The sequence below is a fragment of the Periplaneta americana genome, chromosome 11 (genome assembly GCF_040183065.1).
Source record: "Periplaneta americana isolate PAMFEO1 chromosome 11, P.americana_PAMFEO1_priV1, whole genome shotgun sequence".
NCBI lineage: Eukaryota > Metazoa > Arthropoda > Insecta > Blattodea > Blattidae > Periplaneta > Periplaneta americana.
In genome coordinates, this window is record NC_091127.1 from 118089088 (window position 1) to 118115943 (window position 26856).

The following is a 26856-nucleotide window of genomic DNA, read 5'->3' on the forward strand; positions in this document are numbered from 1 at the left end:
ACTGAAATAATAAAAAAGAAAATAAATAATGAATAGAAAAGGAAGACACGAAAGTGAATAAACAAACATGAAAAGAACTGGAATGAATGCGAGTAAAACGAACTAGACTAAAATAAAGACGAATGAACGAATGACTCAGTAAATGAATCCCTGTCGCTTTTTTATTACAATGCTTATTGTACTTTGTATAACCATTGTAATTTCCAGAACCTAACAGTAGAACCTAATGTAAAATTTTTGAGTCTATTTTAAGAGCCTGAAAATTACTTTTGTTGTAAATACATTATGGCTACACGTATGATTACTGCGTGTGTTTTGTTGTTGTCAGCTTGTTTGAACACGATTTTCATAATTTTAACTTGGTAGCCCTGAACGTTGTTCTACTAAATATTAAGTTTTAAATATCTGTAATGGTTCCGTAATGGTGGCAGAGTCCGTATAGGCCAGCTTTTATCTGATGCTTTTCCAATTCACTGCGGGCTAAAGCAAGGAGATACACTATCACCTTTACATTTTAACTTTGCTCTAGAATATGCCATTAGAAAGGTTCAGGATAACGGACAGGGTTTGGAATTGAACGGGTTACATCATCTTCTTGTGTATGCGGATGACGTGAATATGTTAGGAGAAAATCCACAAACGATTAGGGAAAACATGGGAATTTTACTGGAAGCAAGTAAAGCGATAGGTTTGGAAGTAAACCCCGAAAAGACGAAGTATATGATTAGGCCTATGTCTCGTGACCAGAATATTGTACGAAATGGAAATATAAAAATTGGAGATTTGTCTTTCGAAGAGGTGGAAAAATTCAAATATCTTGGGGCAACAGTGACAAATATAAATGACACTCGGGAGGAAATTAAACGCAGAATAAATATGGGAAATGCCTGTTATTATTCGGTTCAGAAGCTTTTGTCATCTAGTCTGCTCTCAAAAAATCTGAAAGTCAGAATTTATAAAACAGTTATATTACCGGTTGTTCTTTATTGTTGTGAAACTTGGACTGTCACTTTGAGAGAGGTACAGAGATTAAGGTTGTTTTAGAATAAGGTTCTTAGGAAAATTTTTGGGGTTAAGAGGGATGAAGTTACAGGAGAATGGAGAAAGTTACACAACGCAGAACTGCACGCATTGTATTCTTCACCTGACATAATTAAGAACATTAAATCTAGACGTTTGAGATGGGCAGGGCATGTAGCACGTATGGGCGAATCCAGAAATGCATAAAGAGTGTTAGATGGGAGACTGGAGGGAAAAAACCTTTGGAGAGGCCGAGACGTAGATGGGAGGATAATATTAAAATGGATTTGAGGGAGGTTGGTTATAATGATAGAGACTGATTAATCTTGCACAAGATAGGGACTGATGGCGGGCTTATGTGAGGGGGGCGGCAATGAACCTACGGGTTAAAAGCTATTTGTAGGTAAGTAATGGTGCCTACTGTTGATTTAGGTAAAACAAAGTTTCCCATCGCATGCAGGATGACAGATATAACGTAGTTCCATCTATAATTTATACAGGGTGTTTAAAAAATACGGGGCATAATTTCAGGTATGTATTTCCCACATGTAGACAATCAAAATAGTTCATTACAACATGTGTCCGGAAATGCTTTATTTCCGAGTTATGGCCTTCACAACATTGAAATTCACCGGAACGTTTTTCTTTCCCCAGGTCGTTGCCGTCAAAGGAGACATAAGAGGGCACTCTGACAGTTCATTCCGAGGCGAAGGTTACATTCAGTGTTGTGTAGGCGTTAGACTGTGCGAGCGACATGTATTCAAATCAAGAGCTGGCAGAGATACACTTCATGTACGGTAAGGCGGACGGCAATGCTGCGCTGGCTCGTCGTTTGTTCCAGATCGGAAGACATTTGTACGTCTCCATTACCGTCTGTGCGAGTATGGAAAATTTAACTCTCCTGGTCTGGGAAGGGGACGACCAAGATCTACAACTCCAGAAGTACAGGAGGAGATTCTGGAGGCTGTGAACATGACTCCTTCTACCAGCACACGCAGGGTAGCGTTGCAAGTCAATGTTCCTCATATGGCTGTCTGGAGACTGTTGAAAGAGTATCAATTGTATCCTTATCATTTGCAACGTGTACAGGTCCCGTCACCAGCAGATTACCCTGCACGAGTTAGGTTCTGTCAGTGGTTCTTGCAGCAGTGTGGTGTAAATCCGAACTTTCCTGCCTTAGTATTATTTACAGATGAAGCACAGTTCACACGAGATGGCATAACAAATTTCCACAATCAGCATGTATGGGCGTATGAAAACCCACGTGCAACTGTTCCATCTCATCACCAGGTGCGATTCTCCCTCAACATGTGGGCCGGTATCATTGGTGATCGATTAGTTGGACCCCATGTACTTGTAAACAGACTTACGGGGCAGGCGTACACAAACTTCCTGGAAAACACCATACCTCATATTTTAGAAGACACTCCACTGATCAATCGTCATCACATTCACTTCTTGCATGATGGCGCTCCTGCACACTTCAGTCGTACGGCTCGCCGGTACTTGGATCGAAGGTTTCCTGATCGATGGATAGGTAGAGGTGGCCCAATTGCTTGGCCTCCACGCTCACCTGATCTGAACCCTCTCGATTTCTACTTGTGAGGCCATTTAAAATCATTCGTTTATTCGTCTCCGGTGCCTGATTTGGAATCCCTTCGGAATCGAATTGTGGCATGTTCTGAGGACATACGCAATACTGCTGGAGTTTGGGATCGTGTTCGCAGGTCAATGAGACATCGATGTGAGGTCTGTATTCAAGCAGGAGGTGGACATTTTGAACATCTTCTGTAATGACAACGACCTGCGGAAAGAAAAACGTTCCGGTGAATTTCAATGTTGTGAAGGCCATAACTCGGAAATGAAGCATTTCCGGACACATGTTGTAATGAACTATTTTGATTGTCTACATGTGGGAAATACATACCTGAAATTATGCCCCGTATTTTTGAAACACCCTGTATATACAACAAAAGTGTTGACTGCAACGTTTTTCGAGTGAATGACTCATTTGTAAAAGTTAAATGATACATTAAACAGTAATATAATACGTACAAATACCGGTATATTATATAAAATTACATTCAGAATAAAGTGTTGTTTAGTTCATATGAAAGAGTTTTTAGTACAACTGTCGAGTATTAATTATATGCATGTCTTTATATCAATTTTGTATGTTCCTCTCCATTGCACAAAGAAATCTGTAATGGCGGCACCACGTGCACAAATGAATGAGCGAGTGACTTCAGTATTAAGTTGATATTTTTACTTCCTCCTGAGGAAACAAAATAAGCATCTATCTACCTTACATTGCTAGATGTGATCATGATTCAAAACAATATGATTGTGTTTCACAGGTGTCATCAACAACCTGCTGTCATTCCGTGCGCTGTATCCTCTCAGCCGCCTGACATATTGTGCGTATCTGACGCACCCTCTCATCATGGTCATCACTGCCTTCAGCATGGATGGTCCGCTCCATATCCACAACCTCCTCGTGGTAAGCATGAGACGTTTTTGCTTATATTCTCCTCTCGCAAGTCTTGCAGACTGGATGACTGCAGTTACACTCACATCCACTGCGGAGCAATGACCTCAAAGAGCATTGCAACACGTCATATTTCGTATTCTCAGGACTATTTGGACGTATCAAAAACTTATTTAACAAAACGTGTTCGCATTGACTTAATCTATTATCACTGTGAATGAATGTAATAGGTCCCTTTCACCCTGTATAGCCTATACCACGAAGGTGTTTGGGAGGAAATGGAAGTAGAACTCCATACTAAATTATTAGACTAAAACTTTTTTTCTTTGAAGAATAATATAATTCGTCATATCAATTATCACTATAATTGAAAGGTTCAGAGCTATAGTGGGCCAAGCGCCATTTATTAAAAACGGAGAAAACAAGGCTTAAAATTAAGTGAATACCATAATTTAATTAAACACATAGCAAGTAATATAAAGTATGCACATTAAAACTAAATGGTATGTCAATCTTCATTAAACTATGGTATTCAGAACCATAGTGGGCCAAGCGCCATTTATTAAAAACGGAGAAAACAAGGCTTAAAATTAAGTGAATACCATAATTTAATTAAACACATAGCAAGTAATGTAAAGTATGCACATTAAAACTAAATGGTATGTCAATCTTCATTAAACTATGGTATTCAGAACCATAGTGGGCCAAGCGCCATTTATTAAAAACGGAGAAAACAAGGCTTAAAATTAAGTAAATACCATAATTTAATTAAACACATAGCAAGTAATGTAAAGTATGCACATTAAAACTAAATGGTATGTCAATCTTCATTAAACTATGGTATTCAGAACCATAGTGGGCCAAGCGCCATTTATTAAAAACGGAGAAAACAAGGCTTAAAATTAAGTGAATACCATAATTTAATTAAACACATAGCAAGTAATATAAAGTATGCACATTAAAACTAAATTATATGTCAATCTTCATTAAACTATGAAATTTACTCAACTTTGACCCTTGCTTTCTCCGTTTTTAATAAATGGCACCTGGCCCACTATGACTCTGAACCCTTCAATTCACAGAGTCTAAATTGTTGTTTACATCTTCTGGTATATTTTTCCAACGGATGGATATCTTTTGTTTTGCTGTGTTGGCATTATTGGTGTTTTAATTATATAATGAAGAAGATATTCAACAATCTGTTCTTCCATGGCCTGCAAATAGGCAGGATAATATGAATCTAATTGAAAATCCGTAGTCTATACTGAAAAAAGAAACTGAAAAAAAAGTTTACAACAAAACATGGACTCACTGAAGCACTGGCTGATATCTGGATAAATAATGCTCATATTCAAAGAAAGTGTCAAACTTTAGTTTCCAGCATCCCTGAAAAAAGCAGCATGTTAATGAAGAATAAGAAAATGTTCACAAAATATAACTAACCTCCAGAATGAAGTTTCTGTTCATTATTTCAGTGCAAAATACTTTTTTGTTTATTATTTCTGCCGATAAATACAGCTTTGTTCCATATGTAATCACTTTAGTGTAATAATTTGGCCACCTCTGTATTGACCTCGGCACCAGAATGATGTAGTGTGGTCGACACAACGCTCCGACCGTCTTAAGCCCGAGAAAGACCCCGAACTAAAAATTTTACAGGAGGATGAATGAACCATAATAAAACAATTCGTGTCATTCTGTAATTTTTAAGTAACAACAACAATAAAGGATATTTTTATGCTAGCTTAGAAGGGTTCTCTATAGATTTTACGGCGACACTTGTACTTCAGTTTAAACTACAATTGCATTTCTTCATTTTATTTTTATTTTATTGAAAAAAGAAACTTTTATGTTTTTACTTTACTGCAAAGTTTCATGATCTTAAATTTAAGTCATATAATATACTGTAAATCTCAATTTACATAAACCATTTTATTGTGAGTTAAATGTCACACCTTAAATGTTACTTTTAACATTCTTTGTCTTTGGCAATCTCACTTAAAATAAATTGAGGAGTGAAGTTCTCGAAAATAACTTAACCCGTCTCTGACTCTATTCTATTTAATTTCAGTTAATTTAATCGATTTTATTCTGCTTCATTTTAATGCCTCCATATTCCATTTGTGTTTTAAACGGATTGAATCTTTGTTTCAGTTTATTCTGTATCTAGGCAACCTTGTGGCTTCATTCGTGCTGTCGTTCTTCATCTCTTTGGCGTTCGAAGCGCCTGTCGTCAGTCTGCTGAAAATCACCATGGCGCCCAAAAGAAGAAACAGCAACATAGAGTGCAACAAGGGCCATTGACTGCAAGACATTACGTTTCCTACAGAAATGAAACTATGAAATCAGTGCCAAGAAAGAAAGAAGTTTTTTTTTTTATTGGGTCAAAACTATCGCATTATTCCAGCACAAACACATTTGGCTGTGGAAGTTCTGAGTGAAGACTGATGCACTCTTAGCTGAGACGATAAGATTGAAACTAATATTCTCTTTATTATAAAGTGGAAAGCATGACAAAGTGACACCTTGCAATCTAGTTAATGTAAATAAAAAAAGTTTAGATATACAGGGACATCATTTTATTTTTACTAACATTTATAATATTAACCTGGCTATACCTTTGGATCAACGATAAAGAACCGGAAACACCGTTTGCTACCTCCTTTCACGACTGGAGATCGATGATACTGGCGTAATATACAAACAAATCACTTTACTAGGTATAGGGGGGAGGACAAGTAGTTTATCCATTTATGTAAACTAGGACATATCGCGATTTTGAGTTTGATAATTTTCATTAGGTTTTTGTTTAATCAAAATACAGTACAGTATTAACAATGAGTGTTTTTACTCACGAACTGAGTTTTCCATGCGGAAGTATTCATTATGCAGTGTATATTATACTGTCTACAGCACATTAGCGTACACTATAGAGAATGAAGTTCAATTGAAATGGATATTTAAACACAGTTTTGAAAATGGTGGCCGTTCATTTCGATACAGGCTTCAGTTCTAATGTGCATATTATCGCACTATAGACTATTGTACGCAATTCCAATTACCAGGTTCGTACTTCGTATCAGTAACTCCTGTTGAAATAATTCTGTACCTACTCTATAAAAGAGACCTTACGTACTGTAAATTCAATCTTCACTTCTGCCCCATCCGAAAAGATAAAATTACTGAGGCATGCTATCTACTGTCCGTCCAAGTGGTTACGTCGTAGCGTCGTAGAAAGGGAGGAAATCACGTGACAGTTAATTACTTAACGAGGCCCTTTTATTTAAGTTATTTTAAACAATTGTAAAGGGTATAATATTACGTAGACGTCCAATTCCTAACAGAAATTAATGTTCCCCAAAAGAGCTAAGACAGTCCAGCCACTAGCATTTACAAAGAGGCGAATAGAAGCAGGTGGGGTAAACCGGGATGCGACGTAGGCAAATGGAAAATGATGCAATATTGAAAGCTCTTTCGTCACTGGAAAACGCGAACATATTTTTGGAACGTACTGTTTACCATGACCGCAAGGCTACTATGTATATGCGGTCTTGGATCTGTGTGGAGGACGGTTGAACTTCGTTAGTAGAAGGGGTGAGAGTGAAGTACATTAAAAAACTCAGGTACAATAAAAATTGAAGTAAAAATAAAATAATGTCCCTGTATTTTTAAACATTATATTTTATTAAATGTCCTGGTATTGAAATTCAATGCACAATAAACATTATTCTATTCAAAGATTGTTTTTTTGAGAATTTCTGTTTATTTCCTCGCTGCCCTCCTTTCCATGGCAACTAGAAATGAGGAAGTAGACAGTCCCCCATGTAACACAATCCTCTTAGTCGTTGACGGTGAAAGGCGGCCTTGTCAGTATCCAGGGGTCAGCGCCATGGCTGTGTTAGTGTTGGGAGCAGCGTGTCTGCTGGCTGCACTAAGCATCGCTCCATGTCATTCCGATAACGACCCCGACATCGGCGTCCCCTGCCTCGACGAAAGAACAGCAACAGTGAGGTTCTCCCTGAACAGCCGGCGTAATCAGACGGGGCATTGGATCGCTCAGGTGAGTTTTACAACTGCTCAAGGTATTAGGAAGTAAGATAGTGATTCTGTATACTGATGCTTATGAAGAGGTAATAATAATACAGGGACATCATTTTATTTTTACTAACATTTTTAATATGAACTTGCCTATACCTCTGGATCAACGCCGTTTGCTATCCCCTTCCACGACTGAAGTTCGATGATACTGACGTAGGCTAATATATACAAACAAATCACTTTACTAGGTATAGGAGGGAAGAAAAGTGGTTCATCCATTTATGTAAACTAGGAAATATTGTGCTTTTGAGTTTAATCATTTTCATTAGGTTTTTGTTTAATCAAAATACAGTACAGTATTAACAATGAGTGTTTTTACTCACGAACTGAGCTGTCCATGTGGACGTATTCATTATGCAGTGTACATTATACTGTCTACAGCACATTAGCGTACAAAATAGAGAATGAAGTTAAATTGAAAAATAATCATAATATGGATATTTAAACACATTTCGATACAGGCTTCAGTTCTAATGTGCATATTATCCAATGGCGTATACTGGTTAAAGGGTTTGGGCTACCGCTGACCCTATTATTACACAAAATATATCTAACAATTACTTTAATTTTAATTACTATGGTAAAACTAATAATACAAAATTATTACATTATGTTATATTATAAACTTTTTCTTTTGTAATTTCCTTGGGCTACCGCCGGTAGCCCCGGTAGCCCGCAAAATACGCCCCTGAATATTATCGCACTATAGCATATTGTACTTAATTCCAATTACCAGTTCTTCGTACAAGTAACTCATGTTGAAATAATTCTAAACCTACTCTATAAAAGAGTACCTTACGTACTGTAAATTCAATCTTCACTTCTGCCCGAAAAGATAAAATTACTCAGACATACTATCTACTGTCCGTCCAAGTGGTTATGTCGTAGGGTCGTAGAAAGGAGGGAAATCAAGTGACAATTAATTACTTAACGAGGTCCTTTTATTTAAGTTATTTTAAACAGTTGTATAATATTACGTAGACGTCCAATTCCTAACAGAAATTACTGTTCTCAGAAAAGAGCTAAGACAGCCCAGCCACTAGCTGGCGAATAAAAGCTGGTTGGGGAAACCGGGATACGACGTAGGCAAATGGACGACAGTACCTGTGCGAAAATAATTCAATATTGAAAGCTCTTTCGTCACTGGAAAATGCGAACATATTTTTGGAACGTACTGTGGCCACTGTAACTGTTTATGCGGTCTTGGATCTGTGTGGAAGACGGTTGAAGGGTTAGGAGTGAAGTACATTCAAAAACTCAGGTACAATAAAAATTGAAGTAAAAATAAAATGATGTCCCTGTATTAATAATAAAAATAGTATTATAATGTTATCGCCAATATATGACAATCATGATTCATCATTATTCAGTCCGTGAAAATGCAATATAGAAGCAGTTATTTCTATCATTATTATGTGCTGCGGATAAATACAATAAATTGACAGAGTTTTCTCGCAGTATTTTTTTCTCAAATCCTTTATCTTGCATACCTTCTGAAGTAAGTTGGCACATTTCCTTAGCACCACAAGTGTCCAAGTTACTGTTAGAGGGGTTTTACTATACTACCTAAGGTACAATGAAGTGCTCATCACTAAGGTAGTTTAACTTCCTTAGGCCTACAGTGCATAAGCTATACCGAAGTTCTAAAAAAAAGTTGGCAAAAGAAAATTCAACCTGATAGGTAGAAAATCAATATAATCCACTAGCATATCGCACTCCCAGTAGAATAGTGTTATAACTCGAAAATTGTGATTAGTAAAGATAGCCTATGCTATTTCTTAGTAAAATACTGCTGTAAAAATATTTTAATAAATAGGCACCAAAACCTTTGATAATCTACTATTTTACGTTTCTACACCCGAGAGACGACAATACAGTATATTCTAACCAACATAATATTTACGTTTGTCCTTCAGGCAAACGTTTAATTTTTTTCCTTGCTCGGCCTCTATTGTAAAAGCCCCATCTAACTGGCTGTGTACGAGGAGAGAGGACTACCTTGCCAGCTGCTTTGTAAACACTATATTGTTCTGCGTGTAGGTACAATGAAGTTCTCATCACTAAGGGTAGAGTTTAACTCTCTTACAGTGCATTAGCTATACCGAAATTCTAAACAAAGTTGACAAAAGAAAATTCAACCTGATAAGTAGAAAATTAATATAAGCCACTAGACCAGTGATGTCAAAGCAAGCGCATTTTTCTGACCTTGACGTCGTGCGCGAGCATCAAGCGCTAGGTATACTGGGTGTTCATTTCAAAGTGTGTCATGACGTCACTGTTGATGAGTCAGCGATTTGAAGCGAGTTTCAGCTTTTATGTCAGAGAAGTTGCCTATTAATCAAGCGTTCAATCTGAACTTGAGAACGTATACGGTATAACTTGAACGTCGTAGCTACAGATGGCGGTCTGTAAGGTCTGTGCGCTACCATAACCTCTTTCGAACTGTGTTTTGCGCGGCCAAGTCGTACGCAGGGTATTTATCATCGGTTGCGTACCACAACATTCCACAACACAAATCAAAAGCTCCGTGTCCATGTTGACCGTCGAAATTAATGTCAACAAATACGTAAGTAATCGTTTTAACCCTCTCCCCATATCTCGACAGTAAGAAAAAAACTCACCTCAGTACAGGTATTGAAACAGTTCACATTCCTGCCACTACCGGCGTTACCGTACGTATCGGTAAGTACTCTTCAGAATGAACGCCGTACTTTCTAGGCAACTTCTCTGACACATAGGTAATACACCTCTGCGGAAATTTAGGAAGATTGAATTCTCTAGGCTCATCGACTAGCCACATGACGGCATACAGCAAGCCATGACACAATTTGAACTGAACACCCAGTAGAACAGCGTTGTCAGACACAGTCTAAACGGAGCGGAGCGCTCCACTATAACTCGTTGCGTGCTCCGGTGCTTCCACAGACATAAGCAGGTTCACGCTCCGACTGGACGTCTCTAGCACCACAACCGGTTTCGGAGCTTACAACTCTGACACTACTGGTATAGAAGGAGGAATAAGCAGCCTGTTGGATTAAGAAAACAATGTTGCACAAACTTCAAACGGAACGTGAAATTTTATGTCGTTATTTTTATATGGCTTCTTTCTGTTTGATATTATCTATATTGTCTGTAAAACAAAAGTACTAACACCAATTTCTTAATATTGCAGTTGTGTTTTAAACGTTACTAACATTATATAGAGTTAAAAAGGAATATTCACATAAATTTCATAGTAGTACAACTATATTATACTAAGTGAATAAAACACATCATTTATAAAGAAAGTTATATCCAAAAGAAAGAGACTGAGTATGACATGATACCACAGTCTAGTATATACAGTCGCGAAGCTCAATACGTAGTAAATATGCAAACATTAGATAGTTGCTCACCACTAGGATCGCTAACATCGCCTCATTACAGGCAATGCAAAATAGTACCGTCACAGTCTTATTGTTTCTAGCACCCTCAAAACTCAAGCTTCGTGACTGTATATAGTAGACTGTGATGATAAGTTGGAATTGATATTGATGGTATCTAATCAAAACAATATTATAGTACAAAGCAAAGTTACATAGGTATGTGTTTTAACTGTAACTGATATTACAGTCATAACAAGACTTTTATCGTATTATGCTTTTAAGGTGATATTGGTGCGGAACTTCCTGTCATCAGAATACAAATTATGTTCTCGAAATCTGCTAAAGCTATAGACCTGACGTTTTTACAACACATGGGCACATATCATTTGTTTATGATGTAACAGTAGTTGCTTTGTTAATTCATTTCCTTACAAACATTTCCCATGCGAATATTTTCAAAATTTGTAATACACATCTTCACTAATACGTATTTACGAAATATATCAGATTTACAAAAACATTGTTTCAGTATCTGCAAGGGTACTAAACAAACACATCTGAAAATTTCACTTTTCTGTAAAAAAAAGTCGAGAGAATAAAAAGCAAGGTTGTGAAAAATGAGCATTAAAATTAAAACTTACATTCTTATAATGCACGCTACTTCTCAGACAAATCTAAAAATGGACAAGAATACAATTTTAATAAGTTATCTTCCCTTTATCCATTGAATCAGTGCTGGCCATCCCTGTATAAGCTCGACCAAGCGACATATACTACCTCTCTCGTCTGTCTCTCTCCTTCCCGCTGTAAAGCGCTCAGGCTCTCCTGAGCTCTAAAGCGCGCCCTTGCGCCTATGGGCATCAGTTGACATGACTGCACTAGCATATCGCAATCCCAGTAAAATAGTGTCCTAACTCGAAAATTGTGATTCGTATATACAGTGCGTTCGTAGCTCGGTCGGACCGTTCTGCGGCGGCCTTGCACTGGGTGAAGATTGGCGCGCCTGCCGCCAGAGTAGCGCTGTAGCCGCGGAACGGTCCGGTCGAGCTACGAACGCACTGTATATGCTAGGCCATTCCAGAGCAAATGTGCCTGATTTTTTAAGTCTAGAAATGATGACTCTGCACTGGAACATAGTTCTTGAGTTCTTCCTTTCTCTTTTATCGTTAACTTGTTATTTTCATCTATTATTTATTGCAGTTCATATCTTTTCAGCTGGATATGGAACACGACTCTCAGAACATGGAAGCGAACTCATGGGAGGTGGACATACATCATAGCACAGTGACGTGTGACGGGACTGAAGCCGTCAAATTTTCCGCCACTGTAACAGGTAAATGTAATTAAGCAAATGTGATGATACTCCAACTAAGGCGAAATAGTTTCACTTGAAGATAAACTAATTGTAACTGAATGAGATTACTTCGGATATTCAGTTCACAAAGTGCAGTCATAGAGAACGGTTGTGTAGTAAGCAGCATATGCAAGTAGGTTAGCGTGTGAAGAAGGTATGGGCGACGACCTAAATTCTTACAGGGCGCGAATCGGGTGCTTCAATGCAGGGCAGTGTTGCAGATGTTCAAAAGGTGAATATGCTATAGTGTCGGATAGAATCAACATATTTGTGGCCGCGGCTGTTTTATCAGTTCTACTGATTATTGGAAATGTGGAGTTAAACCCTGGTCCTGGAGATACAGAAGGAAGAGTCTTCAGTGATGAAGTGTTTCAAAGAGAATGGATAGACTATATGAAAGAAACGAGAGAAGACAGACTAAAGGCAAGTGTTTTACTAAACAAAGTAGCAAGTGATATAGATACATTAGTAAACAGGTACACTGAAGTGGAAAAGAAGTTAAAGGAGGTTATCCAAGAGCAGGTGGTGTTAAAATCGATAGTTAAAAAATGGGAAGATGATAGTAGAATTAATAACATTGTAATTTATGGTGTTGAAGAGTGCAATCATGAAAAAAGAATTGATACTGGTTACGTGGTGTTAGAATTATTAACTAAGTATTTCAGTCTAAACTTGGACATAAGTGTGATAAATAACGCGTATAGAGTAGGTAAGGGAAATAAAAGACCAATTATTGTGAAATTGAACAGTTACTTTATCAAAGAACACATCATTGCCAATACGCATCAACTCAAAGGCACAAATATATTCATACAAAATGACTTTGCAAAAGAAATTAGAGAGAAACGAAAGAAGTTAATTCCAATATTAAAAGAAGCTCGAGGGAAAGGATTTAGGGCAACTTTAGTTAAAGATAAAATGAAGATAAACGGAAACATAGTTAACGTAGAGTCCTTAAATAATCAAAACATTGAGGATCTATTCAGTTGCGGTAACAAGAACAGAAATAAGGAAATAGAGACTTGTGGAAATAGAGCATCATCTACACCACACGTAAACAGAAGAAGTGCATCACGAAACAGGAAGTCTAGAAGCGTAGAGAGGACTGATAAGAAAAGTAACTCATCAAGTGGGCAGAAGAAATCAGAAATAACAAATAGAAGAATTGATGAGCTTACGGGAGTGAATGATATTAGAGCATACCTAAGTAAACTAGAGAACACTGTTTTCTCAGATCCCTTTAGAAGAAAGAAGAGTGAAGAAGGAAAACCTAGTATGGAAGAAGATGCTGGAACCAGTGAAGATGCTGTTTGGGGAGCTGAGGCACAGACTGAGAGAACGACCAGTGAGGGTAGGCTGAGGCGCGCGAGTGAAAACTCAACAAGGAGAAGCGATTGTGGATCAACCGGCAAAGTCAGCGCAAGTGAAGATCAATTTATAAGAATGCCACATGCCGTTGTTAGTCCGGGGTGCGCGAGAGGAAGTGCTACAATATGGAGGAACTGTGCGTTACCGACCGATGGAGTAGGAGAAGGTGACGAACAGTTATTAAGAGGTAAATTGACAAATAGAAACTCTATCAGAAATAAAGTAGATTCAATCAAAACTATAGATACTGAACGAAACTACCTACTAAGAGATAGGCATCAGCAAAGACTAAATTTTCCTAAAATTAGAAACACTTATTATTAATTAAATTAGATAAGCAGACAGGTTTTGAAAATAAGATAGAATTACGTCAAGGTTTTAAAATAATAAAAATTGAAAATAGAGAATTAAGGCAGTTATTAATGTATTCAGATGGCTATATTATTTAGTAAAGGTTCGGAAGATAATTTTGACTTTATAAATTGCTTTACTAATATGTCTTAATTTCAATAATAATGCATTTATAATAAATTTAGTAGGCATTATAATAGTAATGAATTGATAATGAGTACATGCGACACAATAATGAAACTAAATTGAGGTTGATTATGTAAGCAACTTGTCAAGTTTGCTTTTAAGCAGGTATGCGGTAGTCTTCATTGAAGTTACGCAAACGTTTCTGCTGACAAGGAAATATTGTAAGAAATAAAGACAACCTACATATAGAATGTATCGAGTCAGCTAATTCAGGTTCATGACTTACAGTATGTCGACATCTGATCACCTAATTGGAATAATAAGTTATTATTAAAATAAGACCTAAATAATTACAATTAAATTGTGAAAAGGAGCAGATAAAATAAGGTTTAATGTCTTAATGGTTATCACGATTGGTTTAAACATGCACTAAAACCAGACGTAAGTGCAAGTTTGAACCAATAAATTATTGAGATTTGCGATAAAATAATGAGTCTAGGAAATTGTATATTTAGTATGTAGAACTACATTTGTTTATAGATCTTTTGTTATATTATTAAGTTTTGTACTTGTGAACTATATCAATAAATCAATATGTCAATATGTCAATACTTCGGATATTGTACGACGTTTCTTTGTTTCTAAATCATCAAGATAAACTCAATGATGTCCTAATAAGGTTTCAGATTAGGTATGAGATTTTTCAATGAAAAATCCATAGTGACACTTGTGGCAGACTAGGTCGCAGTTTGCAGTGACGCCAACTTATATGAGCCCGTGGGACCCGAGCCCACCCAATAATTTGTCGTCTTATTATTACTATTATTATTATTATTATTATTATTATTATCATCATCATCATCATCATCATTTCCTTTTCCATTTTCTCCTGGCTTAGTTACCTCTTGAGTGATGCCTTATTTATGTCTTCTGGCAGTCGACTAAACAAGAACATGATACGTGTTGGTTGCTTATTGAAATCAATAAATTACAATAATTAAAATTTCAATAATTTGTATTACTATCTTTGTATTATCTTCGTCACGGTTGTTATTATTATTAGCCTATTATTATTATTATTATTATTATTATTATTATTATTATTATTATTGTTACTGTTATTTCTATCATCAACATTATTATTGATATCTGTAAAATTTATGTACACTCTACTGGACTGTACCCGAGCACGAGCATATGCTCATTTCGGGTATCTATTCATATGTACCATTTCAATTGTAAATTGTGAATAAATTCAGATGACTGAAAGCAAGTAATGGTCTCTTAAACCAAATTATAGTAATTTAGCAATTACTTCTGATGAGAAAATTTAGTTAAATAATAACATTATCTTGTCAAGATAAAATTATTCGGACGAATTTGAATAAGTAAGGATGCCTTGTTAGTGTGCACTTTATTCATCTCTCCTACCGATAGTCAGGTGCCACATAAGGATATTGCTGAAAAGTTAGATTTAGAAGATGTTTATAACGAATTTATAGGGAGAAACACATTGGCATCACTCCGTGCTACCCTAGATCATATATGTAACAGACAGATCATCGCTATGTTAAAATCGTTTGCACTTTGAAGAGAACAACCGCCAGGATCGCCACCCGTCCGCCGTAAACGAAAACGAGATGGCAGTACAGTCGCTAATGCAATTCAAATGGGAATTATGACGTGACTCCTTATGTAAGAACTAGATGGCAGCGTAGTAAACCTGACAAAAGTTAACGTCAAAGCCTATAAGGACGACCTATCTGGGGTATATATGATCTAGGGTGCTACGTAATAGTGAGTCCATTTTCGTGTTATCAACTTATCGTTAGAAAGAATTCAAATCTCCAAGTTAAAATGTTTATATAATTGTAACGTTCTATTTAATTACTAAAAATGGATAATTGTGCAGAACATATACACACAAGATAATGTGGAGATTTTTTTTTTTTTTGTATATAGTTACTAGTATGAAGGAACAAATTGGTATTCATATAAAATCCAAAATAATGTTACCTACAAGTAAATGGAACATAGCCCCTAGACCTTATACTAACTACATACATTACAAAATCGCTCTTAGATTTCCATTTTGTTATTTTTAGCATTCTACAGTACATTGTATAGGTCTATACTATCCGTAGTCACATCAATATTACGAAAAATAATATCATTAAAGTGAGGATTTATGAGATTCTTTTGGGAAATTATGATCAAGTGTTTGAACTCACCCAATGGTTTTAAAAAGTTGGCGCCACTGGCAGTTTGAGTTTTTCTCGGGGTTCTACTGTTTCCGAAAGTTAGGCATTAACATAAGTTCATCCAATCTCCATTCCATCACCATTCTCCGACCACCATCTAGAAACGAGTGAGATTGCCTGCTCGAAACCTGAATACTCTGCGAACTTTTACGTAGTCGACTAGTGTGGGTTGAGAGCGCCTGGGAGTCGGTGTAAAATTTCCCTGAGATGAACATAACGCTAGAGTTAGCCCTTCCCTTTAGGATAACATCACATAAGCCTTTAGAACAAGAGGTAAGATAGCTATGACTAGAGGATTCTAAACGGGATTCCTTGTTGATTACTTTGCTAGCGTTCACATTTTATTACCCGACCACAGGGAGTAGAAAGAGAATTACAATGTCGTTCTTGTAAGTCAATATACAATTGACACAGAATCTAATATTTGTTTCTACTACTATGAATTGATATTTTATATAACTCAGTTTTGTTATATCTTTGCAGAGTGCTACGAAAGTGCAAATACACAGGTGGTATTGATAAATAACGAACTAAGTAAAATGTAAACATGGGTCTACAATCAATATCTTCGAAGAAGTAGGACACTCGTACCTTTCCTCTTCTTTACCCTTGTCTTACTGAGTGTGTTAAAATGTTAACAATTTTGAGCTATATTCCTATTTGAGCTCTTTGTCTTTTATTTATTGTATTCTTCATAAAATGTAATAATAGTTATTTATACAATTGGATAATCTTGATGATTATGGCATGAGTGAATTTTTGTCGCACGAATTCACGAGTGTCATAATAAGATTACCCACGAGTTGCATACAACACTTTTTGACATCTTAGCATTATAAATTGTAAGAAATAAATTATAAACAAAATTCGGGATTCATAGCTGACAGTCTTCATATATTCATATCGATTAGTTGCGCCTGGCATTGACACTGAATAAAGAGAAATGGATGACCTTGCAGGTTATGTTATAAATGTTCCTTTATTTTATTAATATAGCTTCTCTGAGCCACAGAACTGTTTTATGTGATTTCATAGTACAAAAGTGACACAAAATTGTTAAAGATTGGAAATAAATGATACGTTAACTTCTGTCCAGAATTTCATTTCTTGTTACGTCGCGCGTAGAAGTAGTAAGCAAGATAGCAAGCGTTCCGGTATTACGTCACAGCGAATACGTCATTACTTTTATTGGCACGCGTGCTATAATAAAGTGATTACGAACGATATTGGATGTAGTAACAACCTGTTTATAATGTTAGGATAGCATAAATTATACTTATTACTTTTGAAATCAGCTAGGGATACATAACTAGTAATTTGTTTTTAAAATATTGTGGTTGTAGCTATCAGTATCAGCACCTTTCAAGCAGACACCAGCAAAGTGAATATCTATAATGGAAAACTGTTATTAAGGGAAATGGCATATGATTTATGTTTTATCTAGTCCAGTGCTGTAAAACAAAACAAAAACAACAAAATTAAAATCTGCCGTTTCTTTGACCCACCTTATACTTGAAAGTGAATGATTATTATTATTATTATTATTATTATTATTATTATTATTACTATTATTACCCCACCAGTGCTTCCTTCTGCCCTGTGAGAAAATGCCATTTCAAATTGTTACTAGTCTAAATTTCACATATGCATGCACTAACATAATGTTGTACCAAAAAATTAATTTTATGTTGGAAGTGACATTTCCAAGAGGTGGAAAAATTCAAATACCTGGGAGCAACAGTAACAAATATAAATTATATTCGGGAGGAAATTAAACACAGAATAAATATAGGAAATGCCTGTTATTATTCGGTTGAGAAGCTTTCATCATCCAGTCTGTTGTCAAAAAATCTGAAAGTTAGAATTTATAAAACAGTTATATTACCGGTTGTTCTTTATGGTTGTGAAACTTGGACTCTAACTTTGAGAGAGGAAAATAGGTTAAGGGTGTTTGAGAATAAGGTGCTTAGAAAAATATTTGGGGCTAAGAGGAATTAAGTTATAGGAGAATGGAGAAAGTTACACAACGTAGAACTCCACGCATTGTATTCTTCACCTGACATAATTAGAAACATTAAATCCAGACGTTTGAGATGGGCAGGGCATGTAGCACGTATGGGCGAATCCAGAAATGCATATAGAGTGTTAGTTGGGAGGCCTGAGGGAAAAAGACCTTTGGGGAGGCCAAGACGTAGATGGGAAGATAATATTAAAATGGATTTGAGGGAGGTGGGATATGATGGCAGAGACTGGATTAATCTTGCTCAGGATAGGGACCAATGGCGGGATTATGTGAGGGCGGCGATGAACCTCCGGGTTCCTTAAAAACCAGTAAGTAAGTAAGTGACTATTTCCTTGAAATTCTATCCCAGACCAGCCGCCGAGGTCACAATTAAGAGTGATCTTATGGAAAGAAGTCACAAGAAATTTTATTGCAATGGCTCGCAGGCTGGAAGTGCATATAGTCCGTTTGATTGTAGTACCCCCACCTCCCACCCCAGCGCCGCCGGGGTACGAGCTCGCCGAGGGTCTGGGCTACTACAAGCTGCACTCGACCCTGCTGATATGGGAGGAAGCAAGGCTGGCGTGCCAACGGGAGGGCGCGAACCTCGCGGTGCTGAACTCCGAGGAGGAGGCGGCTCAGCTGGAGCGTATGTACCGCGCCAACCCCAACCTCAAGGACAACGCTTTTTTGGGTTTCCACGACTTGTTCCAGGAGGGTCACTACGTCACAATTTTCGGTACTCTTTCTACAATTATTGTTTTATTTCTTTGTTTATTTCTGCCAATCTACCCATCCACTCATCTATTCACCCACACACCTACTAGTTTTTGATTTATTTCATAATATCTTTATCTTTTTCTCTCTTCCATTCATTCTTTTATCCTTCATTTTCGATCTCTCTCTCCGGTTATCTCTCCGTTTTCTCCTTTAATGAAAGTTACAATTAGTATCGTCATTTTAGCCGCCACTCTTTTTTCTACACTACAGATAAATTCTTCTCTGAGGCTTATTAAGTAATGTATTCTGTCCAACGAGCTAGAAATAAGAATATACAGAGTGTTTCCGAGGTGGTGTTACAAACTTTCAGGGATGATGGCGAAGGGCACATGTATCAATTTCAGATAAGGAACCATGGTCCGGAAATGACTGAGTCGAAAGTTATAAGCAAAAATAGTTGTGTGGAAATGGAATTGTAATTTCGCAACATGTGCCCTCCTTCTTTTAACTTTTGGAACAGTCGTGGAAAAATGATATGGGCCGGATGTCTCCTACGTGAGTACTTGTCTCGATACAATCTGTGAGCTTGTCTACTGTTCCCATTGGCTCATCCTATTCGAAAATCAGGTCTGCTTATTCCGCTCTCGTGTACTCCTCCATTTCACTAGGACTGATCGACTAGACATGCAACTTGTACACATACACTGCTGTCTACAGACGTGCATATCAGGACCGACCATGTCCGTTACACATTACGCTATCTGCATTGATTTAGTGTAGTTTCCTGTCCCCATCCCTCAGACAGCGCATTGAATGGAATACTGTAAGTAGACAACGTAAACAACGTCAGATGAATACAGTATGTGTAAGATGTACAGATAAATACACATAAATAAGGTGTACAGAGGAATAAAATTATTTCATTTCCACACAACTATTTTTGCTTGTAACTTTCGACTCGGTCATTTCCGGACCAGGGTTCCTTATCTCAAATTGATACATGTGCCGATCGCCATCATCCCTGAAAGTTTGTAACACCACCTCGGAAACACTCTGTATAGTGACGAACACGTCTGTATCAGCGCTCTGAGTGGTACTAGCTTGAACTACCGGCCGCCATGTTTTAACTGGTCAGCTCGCTTAGCAAAAGGAGACGTATACGCACGTTGGAATTTTTAAATGTCCTAGTCAAGATGCCTCTTGTATGTTCTGCTTACAACTGTAGCAACCGAAGTAACGAAACAAAGAACATTGTATTTAAAATAAATAGTTTGCCATAGCAGTTGTTATTGATAGAAAAATTCTGTAAAGTGTATATTGTTTTTACAGATTCCCGTTGGAAAATGATTTGTTAACGAAATATTGGGTTTAAAAAATGAAGTGAAATAGGTGGTATTCCACAACATATAATATTTTGTGTTCTGTACACTACGAGAATAAATGAGGAGCGTTTTTGCAAAAGTCGATAGATGCAGAAATCAAGATTTTACAGAAATTACACTAAGTGACAGGATCTATCGAGTTTTGAAAAAAACCTGGAAGGTTTGGTAGTCTTTACATACGGCACGAATCAAGTTTTGGTAAATCTGATTTCATAGATCGATTCCGGAGGTAGAAAATATACGATAGCCATATGTAACTCAATTTCGAAAAATTCTGCATCTATCGACTTTTGCAAAAACGCTCCTCAAATGCATGTATTTTATAAACGAAAGGAGATATTTGCTGGCCAATGCAATACAAACCATCTTTGACTTTCCATAGCTACTGACGATTATTAAATATAAAGAAGTGTTAGTAAGAGTGGAATATACAAGTTTTTGCGATATAAAATAAAATTCACAAGATGCAACATGTTATATACTGTACAATCCTGGGCTATCCCTTTCCGTCTCATCCTATAGGAACCACGCCTACTTTGGACTTGTTCCACATTTTAAAGCTTCAATGTAAAATGTATGGAATAAAATGTTGCTGGATTGGTTTCCTGACCACTGTTAAAAATAAATAAGTGTTGGTAAAAATGGGATGTATGACTTATTGCAATATAAAATAAATAAGTTTTAGTAAAATGGGATGTATGACTTATTGCAATATAAAATAAGATTCACAAGATGCAACATGTTATATACCGGTACTGTACTGGACTATCCATTTCCGTTTCATCCTATAGGAATAACGCCCAACTGTCGACTTGTTCTACATCTTAACTCTTTGCAGCATAGTGCTTGTTCAGAAGAACTATAGTTTTCTTTCTTTCTCTATAATTATATCAAAATCCCTACTGTGGCATAATGGTAGCTCAGAGTGACCATAATTTTTTTGAAATTGTGTGCAGAGTCAAAATTTTGAAACAAAAAATGGATCGAAGCTTTGTTATGATCCATGATATGACAAACATAAAAAATTACATTTTGTTTTAATTTTTTGGCTTACAGTGCTGTAAAGGGTTAAAGCTTCAATGTCAATGTAAGATGTACGGAATAAAATGTTGCTGCATGGGTTTTCTGACCATTGCATTGGTAAAAACGGGATATATGAGTCATAGCGATATAAAATAAGATTCACAAAATGCAACATGTTCTATACCAGGGCTGGGCATCGGGAGCGCATCCAGACTCTAAACGGGGACGCTTAATATTCATTCGTCACGGAATCAACGCTGCGCGGTGTTCGGCGGGGAAGAAAGGGGATGAAGAGAAATCATATGGCTCCCCGTGAGAGAGTAAAATCCGCTCTTGCTGCCCAGCCCTGTTCTATACAGTCCCTTTCAGTCTCATACTATAAGAACCACATGTACTTCTTAACTAGTTAAAACATGGCGGACATAGGTTCAACTGTATCAAAGATGAAGGTGCTATAGCCAGTCTATATTCTTACTTCTAGCTCGTTGATTCTACCCGAAAGCCATGAAAGTAATGCATTTCGATGTTTCATTGTTTTCATGACTTCGTTTCTTTCACAGGGGACAACTTAAATGTAACAGGATTCGACAAATGGGCACCAGGGCAACCTGACAACTATGGTGACAACCCTGGAGAAGACTGCGGTGCCTTCATGCGGCATTCGGAGGGGCTGAATGATCTCCCCTGCAACACGCCTCAGCCTTTCTTCTGTGAGATCAGCTTATAAACTAAAAATTCTGATGCAGTGTTTCTCGTTACCGTATACAATATTATGCGACATGGCACTTTGACGAAACTGGAAAGGTAGACTTCAAGGAATAGTCACTTGTTTTATTTGATCATTAAACAGTGTAATTAATGTTTCTTTTGTCACTGAATTTCTGTAATTATTTATGATCAATTATAACTCGTCAATCTTTTTAGTTTAAATCTACATTTAATTTCCAGAAATATTTCATGTGCGTAATACAAGGACATTTTCAACACGATAGTTTTCAACTTTTGTGGCTTTTTCTGAAGATCAGGCCTATATAAAATGTCCGCAGGATTTTCCTACAATTTTCACGTTCTATTTCGGAAGTATACTATCATATTAGGTCGCAAGTCTCATGGCTTGAATTCCCTCTCTCTTGCAGACCTTCACTTTCTTTCAAGGTTTTATGCGATATACAGACGAGTCGTCAACTAACCCAAAGAAAGAAGTCAGACGATTTCGGTTGATTTATTTAACTAGAGAAATGATGCAGTTGCCAAATATCATTCGAGTACGGTAAAACTCCATTTCATGTTTTTGATTTCGAATAAAGTTCTCTTACTTGTGAAGTAAATATGAATTATTTCATGTGCATCGTTGCAGAATGGACTCGCACATAATGAATATGAACCAAATACGTCCAATAGCCTACTTTGAAAGATCAAAAAACTCATAATATGTTACTGACCATTCATAAAAGCGTAATTGTATGGGAAAATTCGTAAACATTATGATTAATTATTAAAAGTTGGCATCTCCGTACAAGGAATAAACAATTACCTATATTAGCGTGGTTCCGTTTCCGTTCAGTTATTTCAAGGAAGTAGTTATTTTAAAAGGAAAAAGAGTTGACTTAACATTGTTGGGATTGGTCAGGGTCTAACTGACCCACATATAACATCCATCACGTCTTTATAACAAGGTAATCTAAATGTCTACGCTGCCTTCTTTTGTTTTGAAAGACTGTCTGGCATTAACATTGAATTGCAGAAGCAATAAGAGATAGCTGAACAACAAAGAGCATTCCTTCACGTGGGCCTAAGTGAATTAAGTAAACATTTCGATCCTACAGAGATGGACTTGAAAACGTAGATCATTAAGATAGGCAAACACGTGAATTATTAATAAGAATTTCCAAGTTAGAATTCCGAGAAATAATTGAGAACTAGACATGAACGTATTGATCAGAACAGGCTGTACGTGTTAAAGTAGATTAGCATTAAAATTACTGATATGTGAGGCGTAAACACAACGCAAGGTAACCGTGACTTTCATTCTATTCTAGAGATCGTTAATGAAAAGTGCTTTACATAACATTATTGTAAATTAAACAGGAAACTGTGTCAAATATTCCTGAACATTTCTGATGTTCAGCTGCTGAGAGTGAAGGTCTATTTTCATAGAAACTGATATCACTATTATTAAGAACTAAATATGGAAAACAATTCTATCATATACCGTGAAATGAAGCATGTTCACTATCTGTCCAAAATCTTGTGCCTGGCTCCATTTTCTTTGCATTGGAATCACGTTACACAAGAGATAAATGTCAACTCTAAACTGCGTTCCAATATCGGAATATTTGTGTGGAGCATTATATTGAATGGTGTCATGATCGGTGGTTTAGTTGCTGGATTTATGAGGTATCATAATTTCGAAACAATTAATCCAGGTATAGCAGTGAACATGGCTTTCTGTTTTCCGATGAATTTTATAATGGTGTCATTATCGTTTTTTATTATGTTCATAAACAGACGAAAGCTTGGTCAGATCATAGAGAAACTGGGTAAGTTTCCAGTTGCTATTTATCAGAATCAACGACCACAGAATCACTTCATAATTTGTGTAGTTGTTTCCTGCACTGCCTACGTGATCTTTACGTTCTATGATGCTTTTATTGTTGAAGAACCTGGACATGAAGTGTATTATTACATGTACCGTTTTGCGTACTTCATTGTCATAACTTTCGTCATACAATACTGCCAAATTGTGAACTGCGTGCGACATAGATTGGCTTCGCTATCCGAAAATATTTCTTCAGTTTTCGATATTAAAGTACTATTGAAAGAATCTAAAGCACATAACTTCAGAACCACAAACAGAACCAATAACATTCTGCAAACTCCATTTGGCTTCATGATAGAAACTAACACGAGTACTGAAAATCACACGTCCTCGGGAAGACCCAGTAGTCCTTGTGCAGTCATGGTACTGAGGGAAGGTTACAATAACATTTATGAAGTAACAAATCTCATAAATTCAATCTACGGCATTCCTATTGTCCTGGTGTTCGTGCGTTCAGCTGGAGGACTCACAACCAATATGTATCACTTTCTGTCGATTTTAACATCAAGCGAGCCAACACCACCTAGCATTTCGACATGGGGAAGTTTGAATCAGCTCATTTCATTGTTCATCTGGTGTGTTATATTCTTCATGACGATGGCGGCGATGACTGTGGCCTGTCAGATGGCACTTCTAGAAGCCAAGAAGATTGAAGACGAAATTCAGAAGGTTCTCCTACGAACAAACATGAAATACGAACTGCTTCAAGGTCTACAATTATTCTCCAATCAAGTTACGAAGAACAAAATTGAATTTTCAGCGTTTTGGTTCTTTTCCATAAACACGCCATTGCTCTGCAGCATTCTAACGTCAGTCACAACATATATTGTTGTTCTCGTACAATTTAAGTAAGATTTAAAATAATGTTACCTTGGATTACAATAGGAAGTAAAGGTCATTCGTTATCTCGTGAAACAAAATGCTTGTGTGCGATATAGTAAGAAGCTTACGGTGGGGGTTAGCTCGCTAGCTACGAATAGAAGCGTAGCGAGGGAGAGAAGCTTCTCAGTCCACTTTCTTCTTCTCTTGACGCATAGGTGAGCTTCGTGGTATAACGAATGACCTATAAACTAAATTTATTTTAACAAATAAATTAATTCATTCTGCATAAGCTCATTCTATGATGCTAGTTCCTGCTAAATGTGAAATAATGCCAAAAGAATCAAGTTTAACAATAATGTTGAAAGAGTTCGCTTGCAGTGGTCGTCTCAATTAGAAGACCCATATTTTAAATTCCAAAAAGCAGGACACTTTATATTTTCTTTTAAACTAAGATAACACTGAACAACAAATGTTAGTTTTTGTCTTGCTCCGAAATAAAAATAGGTAAATATTACTAATATGTGTGCCATAAACCTGAATTTAAAATCAAAATTTCCCCATCACGTACCATTTTCCGGGGAAAATGAATTGAATTTTTTATGACAAAACTTAATTGTTTTTAATTTTTCACTGCTACTGATAAAATTATTACACGCTAGGGATTCAGAATTCCTCATAATACTTGAAAAATGTGTACTGGATACAAACATGATGATACATAGTTTAAAACACAACAACAGTAAAAATATTTAATGCTTATAATGAGAAAAATCTCAGAATTTGAACTTACATTTAAAATAATTTTCTGTATGACTTCTGTTTATAACTAGAGCCGGGACTATATTTTGCAAGGAACCAACATTAGTCTGAAAGCATGCTGGATGATGATCTTCCTTGATATCTCCTTTCCATTTCAGATATTTCTTGATGAAATCTTTCCCCATGCTCGTCGCTTACCGCTCCAAAGTGAGGAGGAAAGAAATCGAAATGAGAATGTAAAAAGTGTATTTTGAGAGACATATTACACTCCATTTTGTCATATGAACCTAACATAGTTTCCACAACAAGTTCTATGTAGTTCTCTGTCCTAGAATTTCCAAGGAAATTTGAGCAAACGTCTTTGAAAGCGCGCCATGTCATTCTTTCTGTAATGGAAAGTTTTTCCTCAAACAAAAGGTGAGCCATAACTTTGTGAATTTGTGGACCAATGAAAATGCCCTCTTCTAATTTTCCTTCACTCAAACTGGTAAACCTTTCCTTTAAATACTGAAAACCACACCCTTATTTGTTCATTGCATAGACCTCACTTTGAATTGTTATGAAATTTACTTAATAGAAAGGACCAATATCTGTTTATTTATTAGAAGTACGAAATAACATGCCAACAACCGTAAGAAACCGCAAATAATTCAAACTCATAAAACGCATTAGCTTTTGTTTTGGTTTATACCCCTAACACGCGCCAGGTGTTTCATGGGGGAGCGCTTATCGAAAAGTGAAATCATAGTATATCTTAAAAACCTTACGTGATACGAAGAAAATATATGCATTTTAGGATTCAGCGCACACCAAACCATAAGAGACACATTGTTTTAAGTCGGAGCAAAATTCTTGTTGTTCAGTGTAATTAGGCCTGTTCACCCTTTAAATGACATTTTCTGCTGTACCACTGCTAGAAGATAAGGATGCCCCTCTCCTGAGTCCTGCAAACTATATTTTGCAGATCCATGTATCTGAGTGAAAATGTTACGATTTTTCGAAAATAAGTAAAAAGAAATCTCCACACTTATAGTCACTGAAAGTTTTTTTTTAACTGTAATTGTAGCTTTTAGCGTATCGATGTCAATGCGATTTTGTTCTTTTGTCCAAACTACTCC

General features: G+C 36.6%; 2 protein-coding genes across 2 annotated transcripts in view; both read left to right on the plus strand.

The window, feature by feature from the left end:
* Positions 1-7250, plus strand: part of LOC138709270 (nose resistant to fluoxetine protein 6-like) — a 135136-nt gene extending 127886 nt beyond the window's left edge. Inside the window, exons 13-14 of the mRNA XM_069839928.1 lie at positions 3378-3520; positions 5663-7250. Coding sequence (XP_069696029.1) covers positions 3378-3520; positions 5663-5812 — 293 coding nt within the window. The 3' untranslated portion in view covers positions 5813-7250. The remainder of the gene's footprint in view (positions 1-3377; positions 3521-5662) is intronic.
* Positions 7251-7397: 147 nt separating this feature from the next.
* LOC138708542 (hemolymph lipopolysaccharide-binding protein-like) lies at positions 7398-22740 on the plus strand. Its single transcript, XM_069838656.1, has 4 exons — positions 7398-7568; positions 12187-12304; positions 18912-19172; positions 22119-22740. The coding sequence occupies exons 1-4, from the start codon at positions 7398-7400 to the stop codon at positions 22283-22285; spliced, it is 717 nt and encodes a 238-aa protein (XP_069694757.1). The 3' UTR covers positions 22286-22740.
* Positions 22741-26856: the final 4116 nt, after the last annotated feature.